Source organism: Gorilla gorilla, chromosome 11, assembly GCF_029281585.2.
Source record: "Gorilla gorilla gorilla isolate KB3781 chromosome 11, NHGRI_mGorGor1-v2.1_pri, whole genome shotgun sequence".
Classification (NCBI taxonomy): domain Eukaryota; kingdom Metazoa; phylum Chordata; class Mammalia; order Primates; family Hominidae; genus Gorilla; species Gorilla gorilla.
Genome location: NC_073235.2, coordinates 77,040,471 through 77,056,103, shown reverse-complemented (window position 1 = coordinate 77,056,103; position 15,633 = coordinate 77,040,471). Strand labels below are relative to the sequence as shown.

Here is a 15,633-nt window from a genome sequence, read left to right as displayed (position 1 = left end):
TGTAATCCCAGCTACTCGGGAGGCTGAGGCAGGAGAATTGTTTGAACCCAGGAGGTGGAGGTTGCAGTGAGCCAAGATCGTACCACTGCACTCTAGCCTGGGCAACAAAGCCAGACTCTGTCTCAAAAAAAAAAAAAATCAATAAATAAATGTAAATAAAAATAGAAAATAATGAGGGCAAGAGAGCAGTTGGATTTTTGAATCTATCCAGTTATATTATTTCTGATACCCTCCCCCACCCCCCAGCAAATAAAATATTCCTCTATTGATTCAATCTTTTGGGGGAAAAGAAGTTTAATTTTCCACCATTCATTTTAGGTATGATAGTATTTAAGGGTTACTTTTAGCAACATTTATAGAGCAAAATGCTTTATATTTTTGAATAGTCCAAATTAATGATAAACGTAATTGGATAAGGCTGCTTCTTATCTTCTCTAATAGAACCCCTGCCCACGTGGGATTAGAGACCGGCCTTTGGAGGATTGTCAACTGTGTTCACTGGGGACTATTAGAAATCGCTCCCCACCTCATGTCATTCTGTAGTGTGGGCCCTAGGCAGTGCAATCTAGAATTAATTGTAAGTTGGCTATGAAACTAAGAAACAGTTTATTTAAATAACTACCCCATTTTCTTGATCCCAAGGAAGGCAATCATTTTACATTCAGGGATGAGTCTGCTTTCCTAGATGAGCACATTGAAGAAGAAACCCTGAGTTTCCTGGGGCACGTCTGGACTGAACTGTGAGCTATGGTTGACCTCTAGCTGGCCATACCATTGAGGAGAATGTGTCCCCTGTACTGTTGGGGAGTGGGCTGAGCAGTTCTCTTTCTCTCACAGTGCTCATTGTAGCCAACATTGCATGTTTAACAAGTGAGTTCAGGCTGCAAGATGCCCTAGTTGATCTGGGATCAGTGAATGTTGTCTAAATGTAAGTGTTAAACCATGATGTTGACCTAATAGCATTCTAGTAAGACCAACGATGCCAGCCATTTCATTCACAGAACGAACTAGGAAGTCCAGAATTTCTAAATGTTGGGGTGGTGTGTGTGTGTGTGTGTGTGTGTGTGTAGGCAACAAAGAAGAAACAGTAATTAAATTTTTAAAGTCATTTATGCAAATTATTTCACTCTGTTCTCTCAACCCATAAAGCCAATTCCTTACGAAAGGGTTATTGCTAGATCCCTCCCCTTACTTCAGCTATTTTCACCTAAAATTTGATTATTTTTGAATGATTCATTCACTTATTAAATAAACCTTTGGCAGTCACTTACATACTCTAGGGTTCTGGCTGATTTTTAAATTTTTTAACGTATGACAATCCAGAAATATCTTTCTGAGAAATCAGTTGATGGATAGTTTATTCAAAGACCATTATCTTATTGTTTCCACAATGGATAATAGACAAACGTATGTTGTTAAAGCCATGTGTATTAATTTGCTAGGACTGCCATAATAAAATACCACAGCCTGGGTAGATCAAATAACAGAAATTTGTTTTCTCCCAGCTCTGGAAGCTGGAAGTCCAAGATCAAGATGTGGGCAGGTTTGGTGTGTTCTGAAGCCTCTTTCCTTGGTTTGCAGACAGCCACCTTCTCACTGCGTCTTCACTTGAAGACTTTCCTCTGTGTGAGCACATGCCTGATGTCTCTTCCTCTTTGTATGAGGACACCAGTCAAATTGGATTAAGATCTCACCCAATGGCCTCATTTTAGTTTAATCACCTCTTTAAAGACCCTATCTCCAAATACAGTTGCCTTCTGAGGTCCTGAGGGTTAGGAATTCAGCATATCACTTTGCAGGGGACATAGTTCAGACCATAATACTGTATGTGAAAACAAAAGCCTTTTCTGTCCCTTGAGTTTTCTTTGTGTACGTAGAAGTCAACACAAAGTAAAGATTTTAGAAAGTCTGGCTTTTCTATCATGAAAGTTACTTAACATTGAAATTATTCTTAAAAAGAAATTAATTCTGAAAAGTGTGACTTCTTAAAAGTTCATTGCCTGGGTTGGGGTGGGGTAGGAGGGCAAGGCCCAGCAAGTGGGTAGGCATGTGATCCGACACTGCCGAGAGCCCAACTAGTCTGGGAAGCCGGACACAGGCACAGCAGATTCTGATGCAGGAGATGACTGACCACACTGGGAAACTGCTGCTGAGTCCTTTCCCTTCTTGGGTCTCTCCTGCACCTGAGTCAGCTGCCTTTCCTGCCATGCTCCCATCTCCAAGGGAAGAACCAAATGCTGGGAGGCCCAGTCATCAGTCAGCCTCATTCCCACCCAGGCAGATCCACCGACAGCCACTGAGCAAAGCTGTGGCCCCTCAGACTAGCCTCCAGGTCCATCCCTCCTCTGCCAGGCACTCAGCAGCTTGTACCAGCAGGACCCATCCTCATCCTCCGAAGGACAGATCTAAGCCCTGTCCACTGACAGCTTTGCTCCCCCAGGCCATGCTGAAAGCCTTGCACACACCATTTCATTTAATCTGCTCAGCAACTTCCCATTTAACAGATGGGAAAAACAAATTCCCATCTGAATCTGCCAGGTGGCAGAGCAAGGATTCAGAACCAAATTTGCCTGACCAAGGTCTCATGTTCTCCCTTTTTCATTCTATAAACCCACTGGTAAAGCCCAAAGGACTCCTTTTTTTTTTTTAATTTAATTTTAATTTGTTTTTATTTTATTTTATTTTTAGAGATAAAGGGCTCACTTTGTAGCCCAAGCTAGTCTTAAACTCCTGGGCTCAAGCAGTCCTCCCACCTTGACCACCCAAAGTGTTGGGATTATAGGCATAAGTCACCACTCCCAGTCCCAAAGGGACCCTTTTGTGTCTACGTTTAAATGCATAAAATAAAATACAGAGAATTACAAAGGAAACTAATTTATTAAAATATGTACTTCTTTATTAATGGTTTAAACAACAAGATCTAGCAATGGATCTAAACGTTGCCAGAATGTTGAAAATTGTTGGTGTGTAGTTGTAATATGATGTGAAAATATCACGTGAAAACTATTGGTGAAAGAATATCAGATATTATGGTTTGTGGCCTGCATTCATAATCAAAGGAAATGCTACATTTCAGTTAGTGCTTAGTAGAAATAATATGTACTTTTTTTTCATACAAGTTCATGAACCCTTGAATTCTATCCACAGACTCTGGGTGTGAGGATCCAGGCAGGAATGCCTGGTCTGTTAGGATCCCTGCTCTAGGGCCAAGGCCTTCAGTAAGATCTGGCTCTGGCTCTGATGTGGGCTGTCAAGTCCATGAGAGGAGGGAAGCCCTCCTCTCCCAGGGCCTTGGGGCTCTACTTCTCTGGGGAAGTTGGAGGCTGCCAGGAAAGTAAGTTCCAGTCTGCAACACTAGCAAGCCCCTCTGAAATAGGGCTGATTCTTTTGCCCAGATCTCACAGTGCGCGGGGGTGATGCTGGGAGCCCTTCCAGTGGCAAGCACTCGGCTTGTTTGTGTGATACACAGTTCTTTCACTGCATATATATTTAGTAAGAACCCTACTTTGTGCCAGGTATTGGCAAGACCCCGTGGAGTCCATAGGCTGGTGGAAAGACAGCAAAGAAGTGGGCCTGGTGTGGCCGGTGGGCCCAGTGTTGGGGCACACGAGCTTGGTCTTTGATCCAGGGGCTGAGTGAGGTGGCAGTATTGGAGTCTGGGGTTTCTCACACACTTCCCTTGAGGCCCCAGCCTGGAGAAGTCCAGACCGTGCCCAGCAGTTGTTCAGCTAGAAGGGAGGAGAGAGGACATGGGAGCCTCCCTCATCTATGTTACCATGAGATTGGAAAGGGACAGTTAATCTGGAGGGGAGTGAGAGATGGGGCCAGGGAAAGCAAGCCATGCAAACAGAAGTTCGCAGAGGAAGAGAGGAAAGAGCACTTAGTTCTGTGCCACCCTCTAAAAAGTGAGAGCCCTCACCCGTAGACCCTCTCCCCACTGTCCATCTGAAGTGGCCAGGAAGGAAAGGCAGCACTTCTTTCAATACCTCAGGCCCTTTAATAGCATCTTGCTCCCTGAACCTTGTTTTTGCCTGCTAATTTCTGCAATCTGGCCTTGGCCCTGGCCCCAGCCATGACTGTTGCCATTTCTCCCACACTAGCCCTTTGGACCATGAAGTTAACACACCCTCCCTGGAGCTGTCATCCAGAAGTTAATATACAAGTCAGTTAGTGCACAGACAGTACTAAAACAGCAGCAACAGAGAATTGTAAAATAATTAAGGAGGCCTTTCAGGGTGGCAGCCCCTGAAAGGGTCCCCATTCCACAGTCTGCCCCCTAAGCTGTGCAGGACAGAAGTTCAATTTGATCTCTGCTACGAGAGCCGAACTCATGAAAACCATACCCATAAGAGGTTCCTGTTAGTTGACCAGAATATCCACTCCTTCCTAGATATTAGGATCACAGAATGACAGAAAGTTAATCGGTGAACATGGAGTCAGACAAAATAGTCTTGAGGGATTTTTCATCGACCAAGCACGTGGATGCACTGTTCCCACAGCCCATCTCTTGGGCCCACCGGGCAGACCAGGCTATCCCCCTTCCTTGGTAAGCCTTTCCCAACTCTGGTCATACCATTGATTTGGCTCCAGCATCTTTCGCAGTAGTCAGGCCTGAATCAGATCCCTTTTGTTCCTGCTGGTCCTAGGAGACGTCTGACTCCAAGGCCTCTGAATGTGCCGCTGGAGATGCCCCTTGATGGAGGACCCCCTAACACAGGCACCCAGTCCTGCTCACAATGCCCATGTGGCCCTATGGGTGACTAATTGATGTCATGCCAGAAAGAGCAATTTAAGAAACATACTTTAAAAGAATCCTTGCCTGAGACAGTCTCTTACTGAAAACAGATTCCAGCCTAGTTAACAGGTGAGCTGTGGCACTAATTCGCCTGCCTGAAAGTGTTTATCAGACCATTAAAAGGGCAGTGAGTGAGTGAGGCAGTGTTATCCAGCAGAAGAGCAGGAAGCAAAAGGACATGACTGAATGAATTGCTTCAGGGTGTTTTAGGGAGTGATTTAATTTCTCTGAGTCTATCAAATGAGCACAGCGATGCTGGCTTCCGCTGTCTTAGGAGTCAGAGACCACGCAAGGATAGAGCCCTGGATCCAGCAGATTCTCCATACATGAGAGCTGCTGTTGCTGCTGTGGAATTTAAAATTTTCATTTTCTAGACCGCCCACTTTGAATGGGACTCTTCGAACTGTCTTAATTCTTGTTTCCCGGCGGCTGTGACGAGTCCAGCAGTGTCTTTTTTTAGCTTCTCCCGTGCATTTCTGTTCACAGAAAGCAAGCCATCTAGGATTATCTCAATAGAAAGTATTTGTTTAGGTTTCAGTTTTCCACATTAACTTGTAGTGGTTGAACTAAATGAATATTTTAAATTCTAAGAAATTGTTTTTTGCAATTAAGGGACTATTGGGAGTTTAAAAAGCCTGACACAGTGGCTCACACCTGTAATCCCAGCACTATGGGAGGCTAAGGCAGGAGGATCGCATGAGGCCAGGAGTTCAAAACTAGCCTGGGCAACATAGCAAGACCCATCATAACAAAAATAAAAGATAAAAATAAATTAGCCAGGCGTGGTGGCATATGCCTGCAGTCCTAGCTAAGCTACTCAGGAGTGAGGCAGGAGGATTGCTTAGGCCTAGGAATTTGAGGCAACAGTAAGCTATGATTATGCCACTGCATTCCAGCCTGGGTGACAGAGCAAGACCTCATCTCCAAAAAAAAATTAAAAAAATTTTTTTAAAGAAATAGAATTCTGCAGTTTAAAATTTGGGACACATGTCCTGTAGAAATAATGTTATTCAGGTGGCCAGTGACCCAGACTGCCCGCTGGTTTAAGGCTCGATCTCTACATAGGGCTTTAGTGCATATGAATCACCCAGGGATCTTGTTAAAATGCTGAAACAAATTCAGCTGGGGGCAAAAGGGACTGGGAGTTGACATTTCTAACAGCTTCTGCATGGTGCCCACGCTGCCGATCCAGGACCACAGTTTGTGTAGCAAGGATGGGGTGGGAGAAGCTGGCATTGCTTAGGGATGAGAACAGTGGGTGAGGCATTGTCCTAGACAGGGCAGAGGGAGCAGGGGTTCTAGTGAGGCGAAGGAACAGGACTGCAAGAATTGGAGGAAATGGGGAGAAGGCTCCTGGCTGGTGTAACTCACCAGGCACTTCCTGGCCATCGTCTCTCCTGGCCCTGGTGTTTGCCAGGCTGCCCTCTCCACCCTGCCCCCTCACCCACCTGGGGTCCCTAAACTTTCCTACCCAGCTACGGAATCTGGTCTTCCCTTTGTTCTCAGAGCAAGCACACTCTGCAGAAAGGCTCTTCTTTTTTATTTTATTTATATATAATTTTTTACCCAAACAAAGGTAAGACAGGCTCTTCTAAATGAAATGCATTTCTGGTAAACAGCCTGGGAGTCCTAGGTCTGGCTTCTCATGCCCGCTCTGTTTTCGCTTAGATCCTCTGAGGAAATGCTAAGGAGCACAGAGATAGGGATGGCTGGTCTTTGAATGCTCCAAACATAAGTTTGACCCCCACATGTCCACCCCGCCTCACCTGCTGCTGCCTGCTTTCCACCTTACATTCTCCATGCCCTCTCCCTGGAGGACTAGGAACTTTGAGGGCGGGACTAGAAGTAGATTCATTTTCATATTCCTGCAGTGCACACACAGACTTGGCGAATGTCAGGAAGAATGGGAGGAGAAAGCCAGAGGGCATGGGAGAGCACGAAAGGATTGTCATGGAAATTAGCGAAGAGGAGAAGCCACTTGAAGTGAATTTCTTTTCAGTGAAACTTGGCCAGGATACATCCTAGCAGGTGTGTGAGACCTTCCTGCTTAACTGGGCCCACCTGGGTCGGTCATGGCCTACTGTAGTGGGTGGGGGAATGGAGCCGAGTAAGGCACTGGATGTGGCCTCCATTCTCTCCAAGCACCTCGGGTCAGAAGCCCCTCTGCCGGGATCCTTCCAGAACAGTAATGTTTTAGCAGTGAGGTGTAAAGGTAAGCCCATCTCTTTTAAGAGTTGAGCTAGGTGGAGCTGTCACTTTGGTGGGAAAGTGAAGACAGATTAGGACAGTATTACTAAGATTACATCTAATAAATGATCGCATTCTTGTTTTTCCAGATTTATCAGCAAGATTGTTGAACGCATAACGGCCCAAGATGCCTGTCCCTCCCCCTCCAGCACCCCCGCCGCCCCCGACGTTTGCACTGGTGAGTGTCTCCTCCCCAAACACTTTCTATGCATAAAGCAAGCCAAATGAAGCCAAAACCTGGCATGCATGTGTTTGTATTAAATGTGTTTGCATTCTGTCTTACATGTGATACAACAGGCTTTCCCAGTGCCCAGGGTAAGCCAAATCCTGAAACCCAGCAAATACAAACAACACGAAGGGTTTTGTTTGTTTAAGGTCTCGTGATGGATAGTACAAGGGTGGAATGTGGCTGATGAGGTGTTTTCTGCCGCATCTGCACAGGGACATGTGCTGGCCCAAGATAGGGTTTGCAGGAGCAGTTCTGAGACCAGTGTGCACTGTTTTCATTCAGATGAACTCAATGTCTGGCCTTTAACTTCTGGGCTGGACGGTCTAGAAACCCAGGTCTCTGCCTGCAGTGCATTCCATTAAAGTGTCTTCCGGTCTCACTCCTTTCTTTTTTTCTGCCTTTTCCCCTCTTCTTCCCAATCTGTTTTTGACAAATATCTCCCTCCACCACCTCTGCCATACACATTCACATCCTCCTTTAAATCTATACTTGCATTTAGGCATTTAGATGTTTATTTCCTGAAAGAATTTCTTCAGTGGATTCATCCTGGTCTTTTTTTTTTTTTTTTTTTTTTTGAGTCTCGCTCTGTCTCCCAGGCTGGAGTGCAATGGCACGATCTCAGCTCACCGCAACTTCCACCTCCCGTTCAAGTGATTCTCCTGCCTCAGCCTCCCAAGTAGCTGGGACTACAGGCGCGCACCACCATGCCCGGCTAATTTTTGTATTTTTAGTGTGGACGGGGTTTCACCATGTTGGCCAGGCTTGTCTTGAACTCCTAACCTCAGTTGATCCACCCACCTCGGCCTCCCAAAGTGCTGGGATTACAGGCATGAGCCACTGTGCCCGGCTCATCCTGCTCCTTTGATAGACCTCTTTGGGGAAGTTAGTGTGCCCTCTTCCAGGAATTTGGCAACCCTCCACTTGGTCATATGAAAAGGCCCCAAGATACGCTCTGTTACAAAGCCGTCTCCAGCTTGTGAAGCCTTCACTGAGGAGGAGCCTCACACTGATGGTTGCTTCATTTTCACCATTTTCCCATGGGGAAACTGAGGCTTGGAGAGAAAGTTTCTTGCCCCAGGTTTCCATGAGACACATTTATATAACTCATCTGAGGTTGAAACCTAGTGAGAAGAACTGCCTATTAATTAGCTTATTGTTACTCAGAGTGTGGCCTTCCAACTGCTTTTTAAGAGTCCCCAAAGTGATGAGGACAAAAGTTGAAAGTAAGCATTTAGAAGCATTTCTAGCAATTTGACAGTAGTTTTCTGTTTCTAAGATTGGATGTTGTGTGTCTTTTTTAAAAAACTAATTCATTTTTCTAATAATTCATTGTTATTTTACAAAAGCGTCAGTTCCTGATGAAAATATTTTTCAAAAGACTGGTCCTTGGCCAGGCATGCACTTTGGAAGGATAACTTGAGCCCAGGAGTTCGAGACCAGCCTGGGCAACATGGCGAGACCCCCATATCTACAAAAAAAATATTAAAAATTAGCCAGCCAGACATGGCGGTGCGTGCTTATAGTCCCAGCTACTCTGGAGGCAGAGATGGGAGGATTGTTTGAGCCCAGGAGGTCAAGGCTGCAGTGAGCTGTGATTGCACTACTGCACTCCAGCCTGGGTGACAGAGCAAGACTCTGTCGCAAAAAAAACAAAAAACAAAAAACAAAAAACAAAAAACGCTGGTCCTTCACATGGATAAGTTTGAGAACCTCCAAGGTGGCTTACATAGCAGGATTCATTTATCCATGTTTCCCCAAAAGTGTGGGTTATAGTGAACTGACTTAATAAAAAATATTAAATAAATAACACAGGTGGTATGAGAAGATGACAAAAATCATGAATCTTATACCAGAATGCTTGAAGTTTGGGAGACCTTGCTTATCTTATCAACTCATTTCTATCCGTTGTTACCTAATTCAAAGCAAGATTTTGGATAAATAGAATATAGAGATGAAGAAAGGGAAAAGGTGGGTTGGTGGCCATCATAGAACACTGCCCTTGTGAAACAACATAATTAAGGGCCCTGAACACGAGAGAAGTTAGCACCCAGGGAGGTCAGCTGTCAAAATAAATTTTGAGGCAGAACAGGAGGCTACTGAAGGTTGCTGACCCAAAACTGTTAAGAGATCCAGTGTGACACATCACTTAACCTCTCTAGGCCTCAGAGTTTTTTCATCCTTAAAATGAAGACAGCAGGTAATGTTAAGAGCTCTTTCCAGGACATCCAAAGTATGTTAAGTTGAAAACAAACAAGTTGCAGAACAATAGAGGAGAATCCCATTAGCAAAAGCAAACTGTGTATGCAGAGAGCATTTCTGGAAGGACAGCAGAGAAACTTTTAACAAGCATGCTTCAGCGGTGTGTTGGGGCTGGATGGGGAGGGGCATTTTAGAGCCCACATTTATCCTTCTATCAGCTTGTAGGGAAGGCTCTTGACTGCCAGGGTTTGAATCCCAGCTCCTTCTCAACTAACTAGGTGCCTGGGGCAAATGATTTAAACTCCCTATACCTCAGTTTTCTTGTCTGTAAAATGGAAATAATAACTCACAGGGTTGATAAGGGCTAAATGAAGTAATACACTTAAGGTGCTGAAAACAGTGCCTGGCACAGAGTAAAAGCTGTATATGTTAACTATTATTATCATAAGCAAGTAATACTTCATCATTTAGTTATTTCAAGATGCTTCCAACTTTACCACTGCAATTCTGGTTAGCCTACTTCAGGGTTTTTCTGAGTTCTTCCTTTGCCTCTAACTCTGCTAATAAAAGGCTGAGTTAGGCCAGGAGCAGTAGCTCGTGCCTGTAATCCCAACTACTCAGGAGGCTGAGGCAGGAGGATCACTTGAGCCCAAGAGTTCGAGGCTGTATTGCATGATGATCACACCTGTGAATAGCCACTGCACTCCAGCCTAGGCAACATAATGAGACTCTGTCTCTAAACAAAAATTGTTTTTTAAAGGCTGGGTAAGATATTGAGCCATACATTTCCCCAGCTTTTCCTCCTGTGGCCCTAACTGGCAAATCTGAAATCATATCCCTGTCAGAAGGGCTGGGGCCAGCCTAGAAAGGACTTGTGGGTTTGGGGCAGCCAGACTCTCCCTGAGACAGACAAGACCTAGCCAGTTTCCAAGTGTGATAGACACAGGCACACAGGCAGGTGCCTACATCTAAGTCCATTTGCTGGTCTCTTAGTGTCCCCAACTCCCTGAAGGAACAAGATCCCAATTTCATAGTAGGTAGGGATCTTTCCTAGGAATTCTGGAAATATAAGAAAATAATCAAACATGTTAAAGCAGCATTTTTGTCCATTCCGCAATTTCCATGAGCTAAGCTTTCATCAGAATTAAACATCAGAAACACCTCATGCCAACAGAACAAGAGTTCATGAGGGAACTCTTGAAGTAATGAAAATTCTATATCTTGATTGTGACGGTGGTTTCACAACTGTATATGTTTGTCAAAACTCATAGAGCTGTAAGTAAAAAGGGTGATTTCACTATATGTAAATTACACCTTAATAAATCTGACTTAAAAAGAGAAAAAAAGCATCTTTGGCAATATACACAGAGGGAATTATTTTCTAGAACTTTAGTGGGTTTAAAAAACATACAGCTGACTCTTTTTGCTAGAGACAGTTTTTCCCTTGCACTGGGATAGTTCTAAAAGATGGGAAAAGGAAGTTATTCTTCAGGGTACCCTCTACTGAATGACGCCTGGCAATGTCCTGCAGAATCCTCCCAGACTTAAAATTCTTTTCTCGTGTCTAGTCATCTCACCCTAACCTGGCCCTGTTAGTTTCAGTCAGATTGTGGTCTGAATTTTCAGAGACTTTAATCAAGGACTGACTCTTCCTCCCTTAAAAATGAACATAATTTATTGCTGCATCTGCTTCCAAACGTCTGGATCTTAAAAAGAAAGATATGGGGTCTAAAACTTGTCGAGAATTTACAACCTATCACCAAGAACCTTAACAACAAGCTTCCCGTACCCAACCTTTCCCAGCCGAGTGTTACAATGCATGATTTTAACCCAAGAGATGACTACTTGTTTGTATGGCTCCCTTTCAGGCCAATACAGAGAAGCCTACCTTGAATAAGACAGAGCAGGCTGGGAGAAATGCTCTCCTTTCTGATATCAGCAAAGGGAAGAAACTAAAGAAGACGGTCACCAATGACAGAAGTGCACCAATATTGGACAGTAAGTAAAAAAAGGCTATCTACCATGGAGAGGAACAGTTTATGGCCTAATAATCAACCCTACCCTCACCCCTCAATTTTTTTTTTTTTTTGGTTAACAACAGCTGCAAAGCTAGCAAAATAAGGGACTGTATCACTCCCTGTAGGCCGCAGCTTTGGCTTGGGTTCCCCTCTAATGCTGCAAGAAGCCAGTATAATAATTCTTTGTCCAAGACATACACAGCAGCAATTCTCTGCATTATTCACAACACTTTCTGGAGATTAACCCATTGCTCCTGGCACCACAGATGAGGAGGCAGCATAAAATATGGAAAGAGCCCTAGCCTTGGAATCAAAAGCTGTGGGTTCAAGACCTGGCACATCCATCCTGTACCATCTCCAAGCCTTGTTGTCTTCATTTTAAAATGGAGGTGATAATACATGTTCTATTGACCTCACAAGTTTGTCATGAGCTTCAAATGAGATAATGCCTGTAAAATGTTTTGTTGTCTGGAAAGTGTAATTCAAGTGTACGATACAATTATTAGGAGCTTAGAGAGAAAGAAAATGAGGTCACAACTTCACTTATCAACCCACCTAAGTCTGAGGTACTTTCTGGAACAAGGCTACTTATTAACATTTACAACAGAACAAAAAATAATCCATGACTAGAATTCTACTGGCAATTAATAAGTAGATCTTAAGGCTGTCTCCTCACATTCCTAGACCCTTCCTTTGCCTGCCAGATGTCCCCAAGATTCATCCTAGACTACAGATCTCATTTGGACAGAACAGGAAATAGACTGACCTTCCAAAATCACCAGATGGAGCTTTGTCAACAAGTGAATAATGAGGCAGAATCTTTGCAAAGTAAAGGATTAGAAGTGCTTCGGGGAACTTTCTGGGAGAAATGCCTAATGAGTAGAGAAGGAAGAAGAAGGATCAGAGTTAGGTGGACTACTGGTTTGGGAGGAAAAAGGAAAAGTGAAAGACCTAGATAAGGCCTTTGAATGTTGTTCTGTTACCGGGCAAAGTGCTGCGAGTGAGAATGCACTGCTTTCAGAAAGGAACTATGGCCAGGTGCGGTGGCTCACACCTGTAATTCCAGCACTTTTAGAGGCCGAGGCGGGTGGATCACTTGAGGCCAGGAGTTCAAGACCAGCCTTGACAACATTGTAAAACCCCATCTCTACTAAAAATACAAAAATTAGCCAGGTGTGGTGGCACATGCCTGTAGTCCCAGCTACTCGGGAGGCTGAGGCACAAGAATCACTTGAACCAAGGAGGTGGAGGTTACAGTGAGCTGAGATTGTGCCACTGCACTCCAGCCTGGGCAACAGAGCAAGACTCTGTCTCAAAAAAAAAAAAAAAAAAGGAACTAAGGTATTTAACTCTTGACACAGTCTGACTTGTAAGTCAAAATGCCCACAAAACGAATGTGGTTATAATATATTCCCTCTAATCCCTCAGCCCTCCAAGCCCTCCAATAGCCATCTGAATCATGGTCCCTGGTATGAGGCCAGAGGAGCTGACCTCTAGGACAGAGGCCTGTGGTTCTCCTCACTGCAAGAGGGAGCCTAGGGCTCTGTTGAAGGAGGCTGGACAGTCTAGACCTATTCCTGAATCCACTAGTGGAAACCTTGAAGAATTGTATTCTTCAGTGTCCACTTCTCTCATTTAATGGAAATAGTGTTAGTCCTTCTCTCTTCCATGATGTTTAATAATGTGCTTTCCTTGATGGAAGGAAGATACAGTCCGGTGCAGGCCCTTGTCCACACACTCAACTGGACACCTATACTGCTGTCACAAGCTCTTTGCAAGCAGCAGTGTTTATCCACAGTTTTGTATCTGTTTGCATGTGAAACTTCCCTGGGCTGTATGTCAAAATGTTGACCATGGTTATGTGTGATAACTCAGCCCTGTCCTACAGTTTAATTACTGAAAAAATAATCTGAAAGCTTAATCCTCAGCTTTAGCTTCTCTTTCTGAAAGATGGACAGATGTTGCAGGTTAAGAACACTAATGGGCCAGGCACAGTGGCTCACACCTGTAATCCCAGCACTTTGGGAGGCTGAGGCAAGTCGATCACCTGAGGCTGGGATCACCTGAGGCATGGAGAAACCCCATCTCTATTAAAAATACAAAATTAGCTGGGCATGGTGGCGCATGCCTGTAATCCCAGCTATTTGGAAGGCTGAGGCAGGAGAATCGCTTGAACCCAGGAGGCAGAGGTTGCAGTGAGCCAAGATCGTGCCATTGTACTCCAGCCTGGGCAACAAGCGTGAAACTCCATCTCAAAAAAACAGAAAAAAAAGAACAGTAATGGGTGATGTCTGATAGTGCAGGAGTCCCTCTAAAGTTTCAGTACCATGCAAACGTGTCCTGTGAAGTGCAGTATTCCAAAATGTGTCATTCGTCAATGAATAGTGTTTGAATGACAAGGGCAATGTTAATATTATTAGCAAAATTTTAAAATTTTATATGGAAACAATTTTGCATACACTTCTAGAAATTGTTAGTCTTATATGATTTATCCTGTTAGGTGAAGTAATTCTTGTCAGTTATTATCAGATTATTTCTTCCACAGCAGAGCTTCCATAAGCATCTCAGAAAGCTCCACATCTAGAAAAGATACAGAACTAACACAAATTTATGATAAACCTAATCCAGAAAATGGAAATAAAAATGAATAAAAGTGGAACTCAGAAAGCAGATAAAATAAGAGATTCAAAGCATATTTTCTAAAATTAAAGTAGTGTAATAAAGTTATCTGCTAAAATGTTTTAAGATATTAAAGAAAGTACTTTTCTAAGAAAAGCATACATTTATTCAGGAAACCTCAATGAGCAAGGGAAAAGATAAAAACTTTATTAAATTACTTTCTCTCCAAAAAGTTTTGGAGCCAGATTATTTTATTAGCAAATTCTTTCAAATTTTAAGAAACAGCTAATTCAAATGCTGTATAAGTCATTCCCCAATATATTAAGAGATGGAAGGCTAGCTAATAATTGTAATGAAATTGGCATGATCCTAATGTCAAAACTTGACAAAGGCAGCACATACAAAAAAGAAAGCTGTACATTAGTGGTTTTCAACTGAGGGTGATTTTTGCATTCCAGGGGATATGTGGCAATGTCTGAAGACATTTTTAGTCACTACTTTGGGGGACAGGGAGGGCTGCTACTGACATCTAGTGGGTAGAGGCCAGGGATGCTGTAAACATTCTGTAAAGAACAGGACAGGACAGCCACCCACAAAAAAGAATTATCTGTCCCAAAATGTTTATAATTAAGAAACCCTATTATGGACCACTTATCATCATAGATAAGAGAACACTAAAATACCAAAAAACAAATCTAAATCAATCAGATGTTACAAGAATAATTCACCAACACCAGGGTTTATCCCCCCTTTTTTCTGGAGACAGGGTCTTGTCTTGTCACCCAGGCTGGAGTAATGGTATGAACACAGCTCACTGCATCCTTGACCTCCCAAGCTCAAGGGATCCTCCCACCTCAGCCTCCCAACTAGCTGGGACTACAGGCATGCACCACCACATTTGGCTCATTTTTTGTAGAGATGGGAATCTCACCATATTGCTCAGACTGGTCCTGAACTCCTGAGCTCAAGCAATCCACCCACCTTGGCCTCCCAAAGTGTTGGGATTACAGGTGTGAGCCATTGCACCTGGCCTATCCCATTTTTAATGTTAGAAAGTCTATCCATCATATCAAATAAAAAAGACCATAAAAAAGCCTCAGTAGATCTTGAATAGGCATTTGATAAAATTTCATGCTATAAGAAATTCTTGTAAACCTAAAATAGAAGGATCCATAGACTGAATATTTAGAAAGGGAAAAAACCTATTTCAAACCAATAATTCATATTAACTTTGAAATATCAGAGGGATTTTCATTAATATCAGAACATGATTGCCTTTAGAAACGTTAATAATTTACATTGTTATGGAAATTTACCCATCAAAGTAATTACTTATATAAAACAGAAATAAGACATACAACTCTTAGAGAAGAGGAGGCTTTAAACCGTCATTATTTGAAGACCATGTGCATACTAGAAAATGCAAGATAATACATTTTTAGTAAATTTTATTTAGAAAACATAGCAAAGTGGCTTATTAGATATTAAATACAATTTCCTGGTGCCAAAAATAACCAATTACAAAA

General features: G+C 43.2%; 1 protein-coding gene across 5 annotated transcripts in view; it reads left to right on the top strand.

Moving 5' to 3' along the window:
* WIPF1 (WAS/WASL interacting protein family member 1) overlaps positions 1-15,633 on the top strand; it is a 123,314-nt gene that overhangs the window by 90,160 nt on the left and 17,521 nt on the right. For 3 of the 5 annotated variants that reach the window (XM_031008703.3, XM_004032822.5, XM_063695004.1), the window contains exons 2-3: positions 7,132-7,220; positions 11,339-11,468. In XM_031008703.3, coding sequence (XP_030864563.2) covers positions 7,170-7,220; positions 11,339-11,468 — 181 coding nt within the window. In that variant the 5' untranslated portion in view covers positions 7,132-7,169. The other 2 variants (XM_063695005.1, XM_055379195.2) reach the window with 2 other exon arrangements.